Genomic DNA, 19,178 nt, shown 5'->3' with positions numbered 1-19,178 from the left:
ATGGGGCGCGGCCCCTTTAAGAGGCGCGCGGCCCCCAGATGGCGTCACGCTAGAGGCAGTGGGGGCGGTGGGCGGGGCTTGCGTGGTGCCCGGATGTTGCGGCGCCTCCCGATTGGCTGCGGGGCGGGGGGCGGGGCCTGCGCTTGGGGAGGAACACGGAAGCGGCGGCGGGAGGCGGTGAGCGGGGATCCCTGGGGGGGGCTGCGGGAATCGCCCCTCGGGGAGGGCCCGGGGCGGGGCTGCCCGGGAAGGGCTCTGCCTGGGGTCCCTCTGCGCTGTTCGGGGGGGCTGGAGGTCTGGGAGCGGGGGCGTGGATCTGCTGGAGGGTCGGGAGGCTCCAAAGGGATCTGAACGGGCTGGATCCATGGGCTGAGACCAACCGCAGGAGGTTTAATGAGGCCAAATGGCGGGTCCTGCACTTGGGGCACAACAACCCTGAGCAGCTCCAGACTAGGAGAAGGCTGGCTGGAAACTGCCTGGAGGAGAAGGACCTGGGAGGGTTGGTTGAACAGGAGCCAGCAGGGGCCCAGGGGGCCAAGAAGGCCAAGGGCATCTTGGCTTGGATCAGACACGGCGTGGCCAGCAGGGCCAGGGAGGTTCTTCTCCCTCTGGCCTCGGCCCTGGGGAGACCGCTCCTCGAATCCTGGGGTCAGTTCTGGCCCCTCCCCACAAGAAGGATGTTGAGGCTCTGGAGCGAGTCCAGAGAAGAGCAACGAAGCTGGGGAGGGGGCTGGAGAACAAGGATTGCGAGGAGCGTCTGAGAGAGCTGGGGGTGTTTAGCCTGGAGAAGAGGCTGAGGGGAGACCATATTGCTCTCTGCAACTCCCTGAGAGGAGGTTGTGGAGAGGAGGGAGCTGGGCTCTTCTCCCAAGGGCCAGGGGACAGGACGAGAGGGAATGGCCTCAAGCTCCACCAGGGGAGGGTCAGGCTGGACAGCAGGAAAAAATTTTTCACAGAAAGGGTGATTGGTCCCTGGCAGAGGCTGCCCAGGGAGGGGGTTGAGTCCCCTTCCCTGGAGGGGTTTAAGGGACGGGTGGACGAGGTGCTGAGGGACATGGGTTAGTGATTGATGGGAATGGTTGGACTCGATGATCCAGTGGGTCTTTTCCAACCTTGTGATTCTGTGAAATCCCACAGCCCTTATTTCAGGCAAGAGGCCCATGAAAGCTCCTCCAGGATGCAGGCTGGGTGGTGGGGCCCCGCCTGCCTCAAACAGTGGCTTCAGCTCTGAGCTGACTCCAGAAAGGCAGCTCCTGTGCTGCTCGGGATCCTCGAGCCGTGCTTTGCTCTGCTCAGGATCTTTCCCCTGTTTAGGGAGGTTCCACAGTGAATCATGACGTCGAGTGTGTGAGTGTCACGTTGCTGCAAGGCTCATGAGGTGTTCTGGAGTCACAGGGAGTTTAATCCGTCTGCTGCTCCGGGGTGGCTTTTCCAGGGAAAACTGCTTTTGCTGTTGAGGAAGAACATTGTGGAGGCTTTCTGGGCTCCCTGCCACTCAAACCACTTCAGCTTTGAGTTAAGCAGCTTGTACCCTGGGTTTGTGGGTGAGAAGGGGTTTGTTTGCAGTCACCTGGATTGAGTTTCAGTGCATTCCTGGGGCGATGGGTGTGCCTCCCGCAGCACCGGGGAGAGAGACACTGCGACCACGCTCGGGCAAGAGCAATTTGGGTTCAAGCTTGTTGGGTGCAGGTGGATCTGCTGAGCAGCAGCAGCTGGAAGGGTGGCCCTCGGCTCCATCCTCGTCGCGTCGCTGTGTAAGCAAAATAGTGAAGGCTGCAGCGATGAAACCTTATGTGAAGACGCTCCTGCTCGAGCCTGAGTGAAACGCTTCGGGTAGCTCACCCCAGACTGGTGACCGGAGCTAGTTTTGCATGTGGAAACAGTTGGGAAGGAAGTGTGACTTGGGGTGGGATGAGGATGGGTCAAACTCTCATTTGAAATCAATTCAGAAGGATGGGTCTTGAATTTGTCGTTGTGTTTCAAGTCACAAAGAGAAATATCCAAGCTCTGTGCTTTAAGAGAGATGGATTTCTCCCAAGTTCCTACCTCAGGACCTAGCTTGGCCCACTTATTTAATACTTTTTCTCTGAGGGGGGGATGATTTCTGTCAAGGAAAGCCATTCCTGAGGAAACCGGAGGAGTTACCTGGTTCACACTGACTTTGATGCGCTTGACTTTTCTCCTCCCACAGAGTTCGTCGGCCTCACGGTAGCTTTGATGTGATTTGTTATGCCCGACCACGCCAACATCAGCCTCCCGCCGGAGGAGCGAGTCCGGAGACTGATCCAGGTGGGAAGCGCTGTGGAAGTGAACGAGGACATCCCGCCGCGACGCTACTACCGCTCCGGAGTGGAAATCCTCCGCATGGCGACCATTTACTTGGAGGAAGGCAACATCGAGCATGCCTTTATCCTCTACAACAAATACATCACGTAAGAGCAGCGTTGCTTTGTTTGCAAGTAACCTGCGTCTCCACAGGGGGTTGTGGGTTTGGCATTGTGTGTGTTGAGCATGTTTAGACACCGTAAGGCCTTGCTGAGCTGGAAGAACTGGGTTCTGTGCAGAGCTTTTGGGTTTCGGCCACCTCAGAGGTGAGAATACGACTGGTTGGACTGACCAGGACATTTTTTTATAGGCGAGAGGCACCCGTCCATAAATTTTGTTCACTTCTTTGCGGGTTTGTAGAATTATAGAATCACCAGCTTGGAAGAGACCCAGTGGATCATCGAGTCCAACCATTCCCATCAATCACTGACCCATGTCCCTCAGCACCTCGTCCACCCGTCCCTTAAACCCCTCCAGGGAAGGGGACTCAACCCCTCCCTGGGCAGCCTCTGCCAGGGACCAATGACCCTTTCCCTGAAATATTTTTTCTTGATGTCCAGCCTGAACCTCCCCTGGCGGAGCTTGAGGCCCTTCCCCATCGTCCTGTCCCCTGTCCCTTGGGAGAAGAGCCCAGCTCCCTCCTCTCCACAACCTCCTTTCAGGGAGTTGGAGAGAGTTGTAAAAATTCTTCTGGAAACCAGGCTCATCTTGTATCCTGTCAGCAAAAGGGAGACTTTGTCTCTCTGTCTGAGCGTCTTGGTATTTTGTCACTGCAGAGTGGCTAGATTAGTCTTGATTGTCACATGGACTGACAAGGATCCATGCTTAAGGATCTCAGTATCGGGTGTCTGCCTGGAACGGATCTGGGCTGGTTGGTGGCTTCTCTAATGACCCACATTCACAGGAGAAGTGTGCTGTACACTTAAGTTACTGTGGCAGCGAGGGCCTGCTTCAGGTGCAAGGGCCAGCTGTAGGTTTAGTTTGACCTCTCAGAAAGATTATAATCCCCCCCACCTCAAAATACACACGTGTACACCCAAGCCCTTCTCAGGAGACGTGCAGGGGAGAGTCCTAGGTCCAAAGAGCTTGACTCCAATCAACTGGTGGGACCCAGAGAGTGGTGCTAAATGGTGTTAAATCCAGCTAGAGGCCAGTTCCAAGAGGTGTCCCCAGGGCTCAGTGGTGGCTCCAGCCCTGGTCAGTGTTTTTATCAATGACCCAGATGAAGTCATCAAGTGCACCTTGAGCAAGTTTGCGGATGACACTGAGCTGGGTGGAAGTGTGGATCTGCTGGAGGGTCGGGAGGCTCCAAAGGGATCTGAACAGGCGGGATCCATGGGCTGAGACCAACGGGATGAGGTTTAACAAGGCCAAGTGCCGGGTCCTGCACTTGGGGCACAACAACCCTGAGGAGCTCCAGACTAGGAGAAGTCTGGCTGGAAAGTGCCTGGAGGAGAAGGACCTGGGGGTGTTGGTTGAACAGGAGCCAGCAGGGGCCCAGGGGGCCAAGAAGGCCAAGGGCATCTTGGCTTGGATCAGACACAGCGTGGCCAGCAGGGCCAGGGAGGTTCTTCTCCCTCTGGACTCGGCCCTGGGGAGACCGCTCCTCGAATCCTGGGGTCAGTTCTGGGCCCCTCCCCACAAGAAGGATGTTGAGGCTCTGGAGCGAGTCCAGAGAAGAGCAACGAAGCTGGGGAAGGGGCTGGAGAACAAGGATTGCGAGGAGCGTCTGAGAGAGCTGGGGGTGTTTAGCCTGGAGAAGAGGAGGCTGAGGGGAGACCTCATTGCTCTCTGCAACTCCCTGAGAGGAGGTTGTGGAGAGGAGGGAGCTGGGCTCTTCTCCCAAGGGACAGGGGACAGGACAAGAGGGAATGGCCTCAAGCTCCACCAGGGGAGGTTTGGACTGGACATCAGGAAAAATTTTTTCATGGAAAGGGTCACTGGGACCTGGCAGAGGCTGCCCAGGGAGGGGGTTGAGTCCCCTTCCCTGGAGGGGTTTAAGGGACAGGTGGATGAGGCGCTGAGGGACATGGGTTAGTGATTGATGGGAATGGTTGGACTCGATGATCCAGTGGGTCTTTTCCAACCTGGTGATTCTATGATTCTATGACTTTCTTGGGTGCTGAGCACCTTTCCAGAAAGTCCTGGGTCATGTATAAACCCAGCCAACACCCTATTGGGTGTTTCGGCCGCTGGGTCTCCAGCTGCAGAGTCAACATTCCATATAGAAAAGTGCAGAGCCGTGTATTCTTGTCATCATCTCTGCAGCTGCCCCGAGTCGAGCCATCTTGGGTCTGAAACCCCCTTGCCGAGCTGGAGCGTGCACTGCGCTGACGTGGTGACGTGGTGGCAGGTCTGGATTGTGTCTGAGCATCACGGAGTACGCACGGAGCCAACATCTGCCTCGGCGTAGCTGTGCCCATTGGTGTTTAAAGGGCTGAAATCTGTGATCCTCAGAAATCATCCCGATGGCACAGTGACCCATTCCTGTAGGTTTTCAGGCCAAAAGCCTGTCGCTCCCACTTTCACCTGGTGCCACTCGGATATGGCCTTTGCTGAGCCCACGTTACCCGCTTATCCAGAATGTGGTTGGCATCTCCATGGGCATTTTCTGTTCCTGCCCCTTAAATCCAACGCATTTTTCTCTGATTAGCTTTTCTTCCCGCTTTGCACTTCCTGAGCTTTTATGGGCATCTTAGCGAGTGCCCTTGGAGGCTCACGGGGAGCTGGGAAGTGTAAAACCCTTGGGAAGGTTTCCAGGCTGGTTACGTAGCTGGGTCGAAGGAGAAACTCTTCGACTAAACAAAGGAACTAAGAGCACCTTCGCTGTTCCGTGTGGTGCTGGTGTGTTTTCTCTTGTGGCGTTTACGTTAGCTGGCTTGCCAGGAAGGTGAAGGTGAAGGAACTTGTCCTCCGTGGTGTGATTTCTCCAGTGCTGGTAAATACAAGCTGTCGAGCTGGATTATCTGAAGACGCGAGCTGAATGTCACCATCTCATTTCTTTAAATGCAGATATGAAGTTGTAGCTGAAATGACAGGCTTGAAGTGTTTCCCTCCCCAAGGGCCTGATCCAGGAGGCAGGAGCAGGGCACTGGTAACTGGAGCCTTCCGTGGGCCTTGCGCTGCTCCCCTCTTTCTGAAAATGGGACCCAAATTCTTCCTGCGATGTTTCAGCCCACGTCTGCAGTCAGGGCTGCCCTTTCCCAGAGCCCAGCTCCCTCCCAGAGCGTATGGCCCAGCGCAGGCACTTGCCATGTCAGGATGCGCCTTCAGGAGCAGGAGGATTCCAGCCCCAAGAAGGATGCGAGAGGTTTTTAGGTGGGCTTGTTTGGTAGGAGTGAGTACATCGTCCTCGGGAGGGCGGCATGGTCTGTGTGGCTCCAGGAAGCTGGATTTCTCTTTATTTCCCTATACAGCTCTTCTTCTGGCTGATCTTCAGGCCTGAATTATGCGATGAGGTCTGTGATCATAGAATCACAGAATCACCAGGTTGGAAGAGACCTGCTGGATCATTGAGTCCAACGATTCCTATAAATCACTAACCCATGTCCCTCAGCACCTCGTCCACCCGTCCCTTAAACCCCTCCAGGGAAGGGGACTCAACCCCCTCCCTGGGCAGCCTCGGACAGGGACCAATAACCCTTTCCCTGAAAAATCTTTTTCCTGATGTCCATCCTGACCCTCCCCTGGTGGAGCTTGAGGCCATTCCCTCTCGTCCTGTCCCCTGTCCCTTGGGAGAAGAGCCCAGCTCCCTCCTCTCCACAACCTCCTTTCAGGGAGTTGCAGAGAGCAATGAGGTCTCCCCTCAGCCTCCTCTTCTCCAGGCTAAACACCCCCAGCTCTCTCAGACGCTCCTCGCAATCCTTGTTCTCCAGCCCCCTCCCCAGCTTCATTGCTCTTCTCTGGACTCGCTCCAGAGCCTCAACATCCTTCTTGTGGTGAGGGGCCAGAAATGATGTCGAGAGCCATTGGTTTGGGGAAAATCCTGACTAGACACAGGGTGATCTCCAGACTGAGGTTCCCATTGAAGCAGCGGGTACCTTCCTTGGCCTTCAGCTAAGCTCCATCTCCTTCTCCCTCCCCCCTGTAGAGGTGAAGCTCGATGGGCAGCGTGGGCATCTCTTGAGAATAACCAGGCTGGACTTGCCTGTGTCTTGATGCTTTGTAAGGGCATCTGCTTGCTTGTCGTCTTGAACAGCTGCTTGGAGAACAAATCTTACAAGGAGCTGCTGAGAGAGCTGGGAGTGTTTAGCCTGGAGAAAAGGAGAATGAGGGGAGAACTTATCACTCTCTACATCTACCTAAAAGGAGGTTGTAGAGAGGTGGGTGTTGGGCTCTTCTCCCAAGTGACAGGCAATAGGATGAGAGGAAATGGCCTCAAGCTGCATCAGGGCAAGTTTAGATTGGACATGAGGAAAAATTTGTTCACAGAAAGGGTTCTCGGGCACGGGAACGGCTGCCCAGGGAGGTGGTGGAGTCCCCATCCCTGGAGGGGTTTAAAAGGTGGGTAGATGAGATGCCTGAGACGATTTAGTAGTGGACAGGTACAGTTGGAGTTGATGATCTCAAAGGTCTTTTCCAACCTTATGATTCTATGATTCTGCATCAAGTGGAGTGGATGCTTTCCTTCAATCACCATCAGGCCCACTAGCCTTGATTTTGCTGGAGAGAAATAAGAAGGAGCGAGAGAGACGTGACTTTCCCGTGGTGTTTGGGCTCCTGGTTTGCCTGCTAGGATTGGCTGCAGGGGTTTGCGGGCGGCGTTGCAAGGGACTCGAGAGATGCCGGCTTGGCGTGCGAGCCGTAGCAGAGCTTAAAAATAGTCTGTGCTGTGGTTGCTCAGTGCCAAGCAGCTGCTGCCGTAGTGGACTTGGGAGCAGGCGGAGGTTTGGACAAGCCCAGAACTCCTGCAGGGCTCAGTCTTGCCAAGCCTCAGCTGGGCCCTTGATAGGAACCACAGACTGTTTCTGCTTGTCCTCTGCCTCATCCCTAGCCTCCCGCTGCTTGGTCTTGTCCCAGAGTTTTCCTCTGGCTGCCCAAGTCCTCCTTGCACCCCGCTTCCCACTTTTCCCCCTTTCTTGACTTGTGGAAACCCAGCTGTCTCTGCTGTTTTTTCCATCCTCCCCAGGCCAGCATCTGCTCTTAATCCTTCTTAATTAATCCCTTCCGTTTTCATCTGCTAGCTGTTGGCAATGATCACAACCTTGTTTTGTCTTCTCGACACAGTGACCTACTTTGCAACCACCAGCCGGGAGCGGGGACCTTGCTGGGTGTTTTGGATGGAGTGATGGCTTCTCCGTGGCTCCAGGCTGTGGCGCAGTTATTCTGATCCTGTGGTTTCTGGCGAGAGCATCTTCGCGCTCTCCATGGCAACCAGAAGCATTTGGGGTTGCAAAAAGTCCTTTCTTTTCCAAGAGGACTGAGGGTTTGAAGCAGCTGGATTTATTTACTACACACACTAGGGCTTCTCAGCCTGAAGAGCAGTCTCTCTGTCCTCCTTGGGTTTCACCCGCTTGGCTCTTCTTGGCTGGTTTGTGCTGCTCCTTGGGACACAGTTCCGTGCTGTCTTAGTACCCTTCCTTGTGACTGGGCACGAGGCTCTCTCCAAAGGGGCTGAAGAGCATAAAATCATAGAATCACCAGGTTGGAAGAGACCCACCGGATCATCGAGTCCAACCATTCCCATCAATCACTAACCCATGTCCCTCAGCACCTCGTCCACCCGGCCCTTAAACCCCTCCAGGGAAGGGAACTCAACCCCCTCCCTGGGCAGCCTCGGACAGGGCCCAGTGACCCTTTCCGTGAAAAATTTTTTCCTGCTGTCCAGCCTGACCCTCCCCTGGTGGAGCTTGAGGCCATTCCCTCTCGTCCTGTCCCCTGTCCCTTGGGAGAAAAGCCCAGCTCCCTCCTCTCCACAACCTCCTCTCAGGGAGTTGCAGAGAGCAATGAGGTCTCCCCTCAGCCTCCTCTTCTCCAGCCTAAACACCCCCAGCTCTCTCAGACGCTCCTCGCAATCCTTGTTCTCCAGCCCCCTCCCCAGCTTCGTTGCTCTTCTCTGGACTCACTCCAGAGCCTCAACATCCTTCTTGTGGTGAGGGGCCAGGACTGACCCCAGGATTCGAGGAGCGGTCTCCCCAGGGCCGAGTCCAGAGGGAGAAGAACCTCCCTGGCCCTGCTGGCCACGCCGGGTCTGATCCAAGCCAAGATGCCCTTGGCCTTCTTGGCCCCCTGGGCCCCTGCTGGCTTCTGTTCAACCAACACCCCCAGGTCCTTCTCCTCCAGGCAGTTTCCAGCCAGACTTCTCCTAGTCTGGAGCTGCTCAGGGTTGTTGTGCCCCAAGTGCAGGACCCAGCATTTGGCCTTGTTAAACCTCATCCGTTGGTCTCAGCCCATGAATCCAGCCTGTTCAGATCCCTTTGGAGCCTCCCGACCCTCCAGCAGATCCACACTTCCACCCAGCTTAGTGTCGTCCGCAAACTTGCTCAGGGTGCCCTCGATGCCTTCACCCAGGTCATTGATAAAGACACTGACCAGGGCTGGAGCCACCACTGAGCCCTGGGGACACCACTTGGAACTGGCCTCCAGCTGGAGTTCACTCCATTTCCCACCACTCTGGTTCCTCCTTCGGATGCTGAAGTGCTATAGCCAAGAGCCAAGAAGGAGGGCAGGTTTTTTGTGTTATGCCCACAGGCTTTGTGGGTGCTCAGAGCAAGCTCAGCTCCTTTGCAGGATACTAGGACCTAGTTAAGCTCCCTGTGAGCTCACCTTGAGTGTGCGGTCTGCTAGGGCACCACTGAGGACTGGGTTGCAGTGCTATCAGGGGACACCTCAAGCCTGGGGAGGAGCCTCACTGGGTCAAAAGCCCGTGTCTTCAGGCTTTTTTGCCTTGTTCTAGTGCTCTCTCTGCGTCCTCACCCCTGCATCCTACAGGGCTCCCTGGAAGGTGGGGACGTTTATTCTGTCAGCAGAGATGGACCTGTTCATAGTTGTGCTGGGAGTGGGGTGATGTTGAGCCCAGTTTTGATTTCCTTCCTAGAAATCTGCTTAGAAACAACCCTGTGGCCTGAAATCTTGTCCTGATCTTCTAGAGAGCCGTCGGGCCATGGAACCAGAAGGCTTCTGATGATGCAGCTGGGGATGCTGGGAACTTGCTTTTAGCTTACCTCTGAGTTTTCTTTTTCAAGGTCTGAGTTAGTTTCCTCGTCTCTTGCAGCTCTTTATTCCCCGATGTGAGCACTGAGTCAGCCGAGTCCTTGAGCTCGTCTGTCGTCCCCTTGGATGCTCACAGAGGTGCCTGCAGGTGCCCAAAGAACGTTCTGAATCGCTGCCAGCATCCTTGGCGGTTTAGACCGGCTTATTGATATTTCTGTTCAGAACAAATGTATTTATCCTTCAGGATCATCTTCAAAGTCCAGATGGAATAAAATCCTCCTGTGTGCAGTACTCTCCTGGGACTGAGTGAGAACTCCTGTGTGCCGTGGACTGCTCAGGGCCCCGGGAGGCGGTGGAGCAAGGGGACAGTGCTGGATGATCCATACCCCCAAAATGCTACTTACTGTCCCCTGCTTGTCCTCCCTTTCTGCTGTGATTCTGAAACACAGTTCCTTTCCTGTGCTTATAGGCTCTTCATCGAGAAGCTGCCACAGCACCGCGATTACAAAACTGCTGTCATACCTGAAAAGAGGGAGACGGTGAAAGTAAGTAGTGACATTGCCGAGTCATTAATGGCTGTTGTCAGAAGCGTTTTGGGGTTATCAGCCTTGGCTTTTTATGGCTCTGGGATGAGATACACACTGAGAAGCATTGGCTTGACCAGGCAGTCCTGACCCCCTGGGAGTTGTAGTTTGGGTTCATAGAATCATAGAATCACCAGGTTGGAAGAGACCCACTGGATCATCTTGTCCAACCATTCCCATCCATCACTAACCCATGTTCCTCAGCACCTTGTCCACCCATCCCTTAAACCCCTCCAGGGAAGGGGACTCAACTCCCTCCCTGGGCAGCCTCTGACAGGGACCAATGACCCTTTCCGTGAAATATTTTTTCCTAATGTCCAGCCTGACCCTCCCCTGGTGGAGCTTGAGGCCATTCCCTCTCGTCCTGTCCCCTGTCCCTTGGGAGAAGAGCCCAGCTCCCTCCTCTCTACAACCTCCTTTCAGGGAGTTGGAGAGAGCAATGAGGTCTCCCCTCAGCCTCCTCTTCTCCAGGCTAAACGCCCCCAGCTCTCTCAGATGCTCCTCGCAATCCTTGTTCTCCAGCCCCTTCCCCAGCTTCGTTGCTCTTCTCTGGACTCGCTCCAGAGCCTCAACATCCTTCTTGTGGTGAGGGGCCAGAACTGACCCCAGGATTCGAGGAGCGGTCTCCCCAGGGCCGAGGCCAGAGGGAGAAGAACCTCCCTGGCCCTGCTGGCCATGCCGTGTCTGATCCAAGCCAGATGCCCTTGGCCTTCTTGGCCCCCTGGGCCCCTGCTGGCTCCTGTTCAACCAACGCCCCCAGGTCTTTCTCCTCCAGGCAGCTCTCCAGCCAGACTTCTCCTAGTCTGTAGCACTGCACAGGGTTCTTATCCTGGTGGCTGTGGTTGTCCAATTTCCTTTCCATTGAGTGCTGGGGTGTGCTTTGTTTCCCATTAAACTCCTTGCTTTTTAAATACCACCTGGCTTTTCCATCTGTGGTAGCTGGATGCCCAACGTGGTGGTCCTCAAGGGATTTGGAGATTGCTCACAGTTATAAGCTACCGCTGCTCTGCTCCAAAACAGAGCAAAGGACAATGCTGCCAAAGCCCTTGCTCAGTGTTGTTTGCGATGCTGTCTGTGCCACCCGGTTACAACGTCCACACGTGATCGTGGAGCTTCTTGGCCCTTCCAGCATCGGGAACAAGTGGATGTCTGGCTTATAGTCTCTAGGTCCTTCCTACACATCCATTCAGTCTCCCATCTGTTCAAGTCTTGTTTTTCTTGCCGTGGGGGCAGACGTTCTCATGACTGTTTTTTCTCCTTCAGAAACTCAAAGAAGTAGCCTTCCCCAGAGCTGAGGAGCTCAAGGAGGAGCTGCTAAAGAGGTACGCCAAGGACTATGCGAAGCACAAGGAGCAGGAGGTGAGTGCGAGGAGGCTTGGAGGCCTGTGCTCCCCTCAAGATCCTCAGACCCAAAGGGTTTGGAAGAGGGCAGGTCTCCAGGGCTTTACCTGGGGGCTCTGAAACGTGAGGTCTGGGTCGCCTCAGCTTGCAGGGTGCAGCCTCGTCACCTCACACGGGCCTGTCCCGACTGTGTCTGCTGCCAAAAGTAGGTGAATCTGTCACAGGCATCCTTGCGATTCTTTTCATTGCGCATCCTGGATGCAGCTGAGCTGGGACTGTTATTTGTTTGGTTTTTCCCTTTGTCTCAGCATGAGCTGTAGGTTTTAAGATCCAGAAACTCGGCACGCAGCTGGTGACGGTGCGGGTGGGGATCTGGGGTTCTCTTGGCAAAGCAGAGAACTCTGCAGTCAGTTTTGCTGCAGATAAGTGTGATTTTGGAGATAGGATAAAGGGAAATCAACCTGGAATGACATATCTCTGAGGGAAGGAGGGCAAGGCAGCAGTTTTACTGCCCTGGTCTAGCTGGCTCTTCTTATGGAAATGCAGGTCTCTATTTTGCAAGCTGAAGCTTCCTTGCAGGGAGTGGTGGTTGCTAATTACCTTTTCAGACCCTTTAGAGGAAGCCTGGGGATTGCAGAGGGTCTGCAGTTTGTAGGCTTTGTATTCTGCCTCAGGCTTGTGTTCCCCTCTTTGCTGGTGTCCCGTGGCATTTTATTCCTTGGAGAAGGAGGAGAAAGAATAATTTGCACACAATTTGGCTTTGCAGCAGCAGCTGGAAGAGGAGAGGAACCGGGTAGCCCTGATGAAACAGCAGCAGGCAGAGCAAGAGCAGTTTCATGCCTTCGAGGAGATGATTCGACGGCAGGAGCTGGAAAAGGAACGTCTGAGAATAGTGCAGGAATTTGGAAAACCGGAGCAGAATCTCGAGTCTCTGGACGGACCTCTCGTTCCTGGTGTGGAAAAGCCCCCAACTGATTTGATCCCAAAGGTTCCCGTCTCTCCAGTTCGCCCTGCAAGTCCGTCAGCAGGGACTGTCTCATCCAAACCTCCTGTTGTGGACAGGTCCTTGAAACCTAGTGCTTTGGGGAGCACGGAAAACAGTTAGTACCTTCTCCCTTGCTGGGGCTGAGCCTAACGCAGCTGAGGAGCTGATAGGTCTGAGGCTCTTGGAAGTATCTGCTCATGGCTGGATCCCTTCCGAGGGGTTTGGCCTTCCAAGTCACTGGATGTTCTCCCTGTTGTCCAGTAAAGGTTTGCAGGGCTGGGGAGAACTGCCTCCTCTTGGGAATCAGTCACACGCGCTTCTCCAGCCCAGTCTGTCTGCTGAGCTAGAGTCTCCAGCCTGTTTGGTTTTTGATCTTCCAAGATCCAAATACTTGTTGCTGATCAAGGTTTAGTTCCTGGCTGGGCTGACCCAGTTCTCCTCTTCTGCTCAATATGGCTCCAAAACACCAATCTGGACATTTCCAAATGGCTGGTTCTTTGCCAGTGACACATTGTGCTTTAAGTGGCATTTTCTAATTGTTTGTGGTTTCATTTTAATTAACAAAATACCAGGTTTTGGCAAACCGCTAAAGGTACCTTTCTCTCTGTCTCCCTGTTTTGAAAGAGGTAGTGACTGTGCTTTGAGTGTCACAGTGACCTCGTCTATCTGTGACTGACATGGGGAGGGGAGGCATTGGAGAGGAATTAATGTTTCCAGGCTGGATTTTTTTCAGTCTAACCCATTCAGATACCCACCTGAGGGAACATTTCTCCCGTCTCCTCAACTGTCGCCGCTCATTGCGCTCCCGTTCTCCGCAGATGCGAGCACAGAAATCCTGCGTCAGGTCATCGTTCCTAGGGAGCTGTGCCAGAAATTCCTCCAGCTGGCTGATGCCAACACAGTCCGGGCTGTGGAGACGTGTGGGATCCTCTGCGGTAAGCTGGTAAGGTGATAATCCTAGTTAACTCCCTGGAAGTGGCGCAGGGACCTTTTGTCAAGGTGCAAGAGCTCTGGAAATGGCTAGAGGATTCCGATTTCTCTCGCAGAAGTGCTGTCTCACTGATGACTAGGATTTCATAGAATCATGGAGTGGTTTGGGTTTGAGGGGACCCCAAAGCCCATCCAGTTACACTCATGCCATGGGCAGGGACACCTCCCGCTGGATCAGGGGCTCCAAGCCCCATCCAACCTGGCCTTGAACCCCTCCAGGGATGGGGCAGCCACCCCTGCTCTGGGCAACCTGTTCCAGGGCTTCCCCATCCTTATGGTGAAGAATTTCTTCCTAATGTCCAATCTAAATCTTCCTCCTTCCAATTTAAAGCCATTCCCCCTCATCCTATCGCTGCCCAGGGAGGGGGTTGAGTCCCCTTCCCTGGAGGGGTTTAAGGGACAGGTGGACGAGGTGCTGAGGGACATGGATTAGTGATTGATGGGAATGGTTGGACTGGATGATCTGGTGGGTCTTTTCCAACCTGGTGATTCTGTGATCCTGTGATTCTGTGAAATGAAGTTGTTTGATGTAGCAGCTTTCTGCAAACCAGCTGCTTCCAGAGACTTGGTGACTAATTATGTTGCATCATCTCCTAGTGAGTGAAGAGATTCACTTTGATGGGTGTCCAGGAGTTCTCTGAGCTTTTGTGGGTGTTCTGCACGGCAGGGTAGTGAAATAGGAAGCTGTGGATCATGCTTGTACTCAATCCTGCAACTCTTCCATCAATAACTCGCAGTTACCATTTCTATGACTTGTAAATGGATGGTTGATGCATCCATGGTTTGTTTCCAGAGCTGCTGCTCTGCTGACTGAGCCTCTGAGTGGTGAATGCTTCTGTACTGCTTTCCCAAAGCTTAGAAAATCACCTTTGTGCCAGTGGGCAGCAGGATTGCCTCCTACCTGGGGGTGCCCGGTGGGTAACAGCCTCCCTGTGCCTCCTTGCAGATGAGGAACGAGTTCACGATAACCCACGTCATCGTTCCCAAGCAGCACGGAGGCCCCGATTATTGCAACACGGAGAATGAAGAGGAGCTCTTTATGATCCAGGATCAGCACGGCCTTGTTACGCTCGGCTGGATCCATGTGAGTCTCATTATTTTTCACTTCCCAACTAGTTGTGCATTCAGGCAGGAGGGCAAGGGGTGCATGGAGCAAGGCTGGCGGAAGGGAATTTACTGGAGGAGGTGACATGGAGCAGAGAGCACACCCTGGTTAGATTTCTACCTCTGGTACAGTCTCAGTCATTACTTTCAGCGCTGGAGAAATCCGTGTCCGTTCTAAGTTTGGTTCCCTTAAAGCATCAGGCCCTTTAAAAGTGGGATATTGGGTGTGTTACTCGTTTAGTCCAGCTAAAAGCTGACTCCAGGAGCACTGTCAGGGCATCCCCAGCTCCTGCTGCCAGCGCAGGGTGTCTCCCACCATGCGTCCCTGTAGTAGTGCTGCTTTTTGCAGCCAGCCGCACGCTGCTCCGCGCGGGATGTGCCAGTTCCAGATTCCTCCGCTGGCTTTAGCGCTGCCCTGCTGTCCCCGCGGAGCCTTTGGCACTCGGATCGGTGCCAAGCAAAACGTTTCGGTGCTGCTGAGTAATCTCTCGAAAGCAGCAGCTGCCTGCAAGCTTTGAGAAATCAATGCCTGCTGCGTGTGCCTGATGTGTTCGGGTGTCTGCTCCGGGTGTTAACTCTTCAGTGGCGGCCCTGACACAGCCAGGGACGTTCAGAATCATAGAATCACCAGGTTGGAAGAGACCCACTGGATCATCGAGTCCAACCATTCCCATCAATCACTAACCCGTGTCCCTCAGCACCTCGTCCACCCGTCCCTTAAACCCCTCCAGGGAAGGGGACTCAACCCCCTCCCTGGGCAGCCTCTGCCAGGGACCAATGACCCTTTCCATGAAATATTTTTTCCTGATGTCCAGCCTGACCCTCCCCTGGTGGAGCTTGAGGCCATTCCCTCTCGTCCTGTCCCCTGTCCCTTGGGAGAAGAGCCCAGCTCCCTCCTCTCCACAACCTCCTCTCAGGGAGTTGCAGAGAGCAATGAGGTCTCCCCTCAGCCTCCTCTTCTCCAGGCTAAACACCCCCAGCTCTCTCAGACGCTCCTCGCAATCCTTGTTCTCCAGCCCCTTCCCCAGCTTCGTTGCTCTTCTCTGGACTCGCTCCAGAGCCTCAACATCCTTCTTGTGGTGAGGGGCCAGGACTGACCCCAGGATTCGAGGAGCGGTCTCCCCAGTGCCGAGTCCAGAGGGAGAAGAACCTCCCTGGCCCTGCTGGCCACGCCGGGTCTGATCCAAGCCAAGATGCCCTTGGCCTTCTTGGCCCCCTGGGCCCCTGCTGGCTCCTGTTCAACCAACACCCCCAGGTCCTTCTCCTCCAGGCAGTTTCCAGCCAGACTTCTCCTAGTCTGGAGCTGCTCAGGGTTGTTGTGCCCCGAGTGCAGGACCCGGCCTTTGGCCTTGTTAAACCTCATCCCGTTGGTCTCAGCCCATGGATCCCGCCTGTTCAGATCCCTTTGGAGCCTCCCGACCCTGCAGCAGATCCACACTTCCACCCAGCTTAGTGTCATCCGCATTCAGGAATCCCTTTGACCTTTCTGCTGGTCTGGGCAACAAAAACCTAGTGAGCAAAAAAGGAAAGACCTTCCAGCAAGGGTTAGGCTGTGAAACCTGATGGTCAACGGGGCTGGGGAAGGTCTGTGACCACACAGCCCTTGGCTGTTGTGTTGGAGGGTGGGATTTTGAGGTGTCTTGGGAACTTCAGGAATGTGTGCATGGAGACACACATGAAAGCAAGGACAGCATTGAACCTTAAAATGTGACTTTCCCTGGGGTATGGGCAGGAACGTAGAGCTCCTTCTGTACTTGCTCTGAACGGAAAAGAGAAGCCCATGTTTTGGGGCCATCCAAAACCGCTTTCAGTGTGTTTCTGTGATCTCTGTGCCATCCAAGGAGCTGCATCTCTTCCCTGTTGCAACTTCTCTGAGTGGTTGGAGTCTCTTTGGCTAATCCTGGCCCTGCTGTGGCTTCCTCTCTTGTATTCTGCTCTGTGTTTCAGACTCACCCCACACAGACGGCGTTCCTCTCCAGCGTCGACTTGCACACACACTGCTCCTACCAGATGATGTTGCCAGAGTCCATTGCCATTGTGTGTTCTCCAAAATACCAGGAGTAAGTATGAATTTGGGGCAGGGAAGGCCTTTCTGGCTCTGGCTCTGCCTGTGCTGCTACCCAAAAAAGTGAACAGCAGGTCTAGCCTCTCCAGAAGGGCTGTTAACCACCACCCCTTCCTCTGTCGGATTCCTGGGGTGGGAATGAAAGTCAAAAAAGAGAAGTTTTACAAAAGAAGGCAGGAGGGTCATGTGTGATTTGACAGCTTTCCTGAGCTGGAGCAGGGCTTGTGTCTGGACAGTGGTTCTCAGACCAGTCTGCAGCCACAGGGCTGGTGAGAGGAGGGTCCTGTACAGAGGAGTTTGCATCTGCACTGGGGAGCCCGCTCCTCGAATCCTGGGGTCAGTTCTGGCCCCTCACCACACGAAGGATGTTGAGGCTCTGGAGCGAGTCCAGAGAAGAGCAACAAAGCTGGGGAGGGGCTGGAGAACAAGGATTGTGAGGAGCGTCTGAGAGAGCTGGGGGTGTTTAGCCTGGAGAAGAGGAGGCTGAGGGGAGACCTCATTGCTCTCTGCAACTCCCTGAGAGGAGGTTGTGGAGAGGAGGGAGCTGGGCTCTTCTCCCAAGGGACAGGGGACAGGACGAGAGGGAATGGCCTCAAGCTCCACCAGGGGAGGGTCAGGCTGGACATCAGGAAAAAATATTTCATGGAAAGGGTCACTGGGCACTGTCCGAGGCTGCCCAGGGAGGGGGTTGAGTCCCCTTCCCTGGAGGGGTTTAAGGGACGGGTGGATGAGGTGTGAAGGGACATGGTTTAGTGTTTGATAGGAATGGTTGGACTCGATGATCCAGTGGGTCTCTTCCATCTGGTTATTCTATGATTCTATGATCTCTGCTTGCTCAAGATGAGCAGACTCAAGCGTGCTCCTTGATACACAGGAGGTGCTTCTATCTGCAGAGGCTTCAGCTACACAGAGCTTGTGTTTATTTGCTCTAGGACGGGTTTTTTCAAGCTGACAGAGCATGGCCTGGAGGAGATCTCTTTGTGCCGACAGAAAGGATTCCACCCGCACTCCAAAGACCCCCCTCTCTTCACTGTAAGTCCCCCCAGGAGGCAGCAGGGGCTGTAGGAGCGCGAGTCAGCATCTTAGACGCTTCACTTGGATTTATACCGATGTCGAGGTGTGAGGCTGTGACCCAGGACAGGAGGAGGAGGGTCAGCCTGGCAGGGGCTTCTCCCTCCTAGAGTTGAGGTGCAGAAGCTTTCTGACTTCTTGACATGTGTTGGAGGTTCAGTGTAGGACACTTGTCTGCAGAAACGGGTCAAGACAGCAGCAAAAGTTTATATTTGAGAGAGAGGGGGATTTGTCTGTGTGTCCTGCTATGGCCTCTGCGTGGCAGGGCCCTGGTTCCTGCTCCGAGGGGCCTGTTTGGTGAAGGACGCTGAGTGCAGGTTGTGTCAGGAGGCAGACACTCACCCGAGCTGTGGGAACATCTGAATAACCCCCTGTCCCCTCTTTCTCTTCTCTTTTCTTCCAGACCTGCAATCACGTGTCGGTAGTCGAGAGAGACGTGGTCCTGCTGGATCTCCGATAGGCCTCTTGCCTTAACCATTTACACAAAACCATCTACCTTCCCTCTAGGCCTAGGGAATTTGTTGTCCTCCTGTAGCAGATGATTTCTACCGTGTAGTGATCCTTCCCCTTTCTCCTCCAATAATCGCGGTGGAATCGGTACCCTGACCTCAGCGGGAGCTCGTGAAACCTCAGTGCCAGCTGCGGGGCTGGTGAAGCGGTGCTGGGGTTCACGGTGTGGGGAAAAGCTAACTGGAAACTCAAAGCCAGGAGTTAACACTGAAGCAATTGTTTAATACTCTAATCTGTAGCTTGAACAGCTTGAGAGGGTTCCCCGTGATTTGCTGCAACCGTGGGGTATGGAAACCTCTTCAAGTGCTTTCCAAAGCGGGGCTTGCGCAGATTAACACATGTTTTGGTTTGCCTCTCTCTCTGGGCTGCTGGGTGTTCCCTAGAGCTGCTGGCTGGAGTAGACGAGTCTTTAAGACTAAACCTTCTTAACCTCTCTTATCCCGTGCAAGAGTTACCGCCGCTGAGCCGGGCTGAGGCCTGCTTGCTGGTGTTGGGGTGGAGGCCTGGTGAGGTGAGAAAGGGCCCAGCCTCCTTTGGGAACCCCTTTTTCAGCGGAGAAGGTCCTCGATGTGACGCTGCTTTGCACAAGCTGCTTCGTCCCAGAAGTGGTGAGGGGCACGTCTGGTTCTTTCATGCCTTTTTCTGGATGGGGGATTCGCTCCGGCCCAGCGAGGGTTTGGGTTTTGCTTGTTGCTGCTGTTAGCGTGGAGGAGACTCTTGGTCTCTTGGCTGCAGCGCTGCCCCGTGAAGGCTCTGCGAGGCCTCTCTGAGACAGGATTCCAGCACCTTGCGCCGCTTCCATCCGATCATCCCCACCCCTGATTTCCTCCGCGCTTCTCGAAGCGATGTGAAGCCTTTCCTTGCCAAAACCAAGCACTCTTGACGTTGCCGTTATGCAATATAACCGGGAACGTCCTCCAAAATCCTCTCATGGGACACCAAGCAGTGGTTTTCCTTCCCTGTGTTTTCCATGTCAAGCATCCTTCCTCGCCTCTGCCGGCGTTGAGAGGGAAGGAGCCGAGTGGAAAGGTGGAAGGTGTCTGGTCTCCGT

General features: G+C 54.5%; 1 protein-coding gene across 3 annotated transcripts; it reads left to right on the top strand.

The window, feature by feature from the left end:
- Positions 1-143: 143 nt before the first annotated feature.
- Positions 144-18,339, top strand: STAMBP (STAM binding protein). Of its 3 annotated transcripts, none has more exons than XM_069877499.1 (10): positions 144-177; positions 2,192-2,432; positions 9,947-10,022; positions 11,325-11,420; positions 12,169-12,502; positions 13,206-13,330; positions 14,324-14,461; positions 16,429-16,541; positions 17,479-17,578; positions 18,021-18,339. In XM_069877499.1, exons 2-10 carry the CDS (start codon positions 2,230-2,232, stop codon positions 18,075-18,077), a joined length of 1,242 nt encoding a protein of 413 aa, XP_069733600.1. In that variant the 5' UTR covers positions 144-177; positions 2,192-2,229; the 3' UTR covers positions 18,078-18,339. The 3 variants fall into 3 exon arrangements, with proteins under 3 accessions (XP_069733600.1, XP_069733601.1, XP_069733599.1); XM_069877500.1 differs by lacking the exon at positions 144-177 and adding an exon at positions 1,540-1,754; XM_069877498.1 differs by lacking the exon at positions 144-177 and having other exon boundaries at positions 2,218-2,432; positions 12,172-12,502.
- The last annotated feature ends 839 nt before the right edge of the window (positions 18,340-19,178 follow it).

This window comes from Phaenicophaeus curvirostris, chromosome 27, assembly GCF_032191515.1.
Source record: "Phaenicophaeus curvirostris isolate KB17595 chromosome 27, BPBGC_Pcur_1.0, whole genome shotgun sequence".
In the NCBI taxonomy this organism is placed as follows: Eukaryota; Metazoa; Chordata; class Aves; order Cuculiformes; family Cuculidae; genus Phaenicophaeus; species Phaenicophaeus curvirostris.
The sequence above is the reverse complement of the archived record's forward strand: the minus strand, read 5'-3'. Positions and strand labels throughout refer to the sequence as shown.

Bases quoted from the DNA above. Each gene is read 5' to 3' on its own strand.
- STAMBP (XM_069877499.1), top strand. From the start codon at position 2,230: ATGCCCGACCACGCCAACATCAGCCTCCCGCCGGAGGAGCGAGTCCGG. The intron at 2,433-9,946 runs GTAAGAGCAGCG...CTGTGCTTATAG, and splicing joins CTCTACAACAAATACATCAC to GCTCTTCATCGAGAAGCTGC. The intron at 14,462-16,428 runs GTGAGTCTCATT...TCTGTGTTTCAG, and splicing joins TTACGCTCGGCTGGATCCAT to ACTCACCCCACACAGACGGC.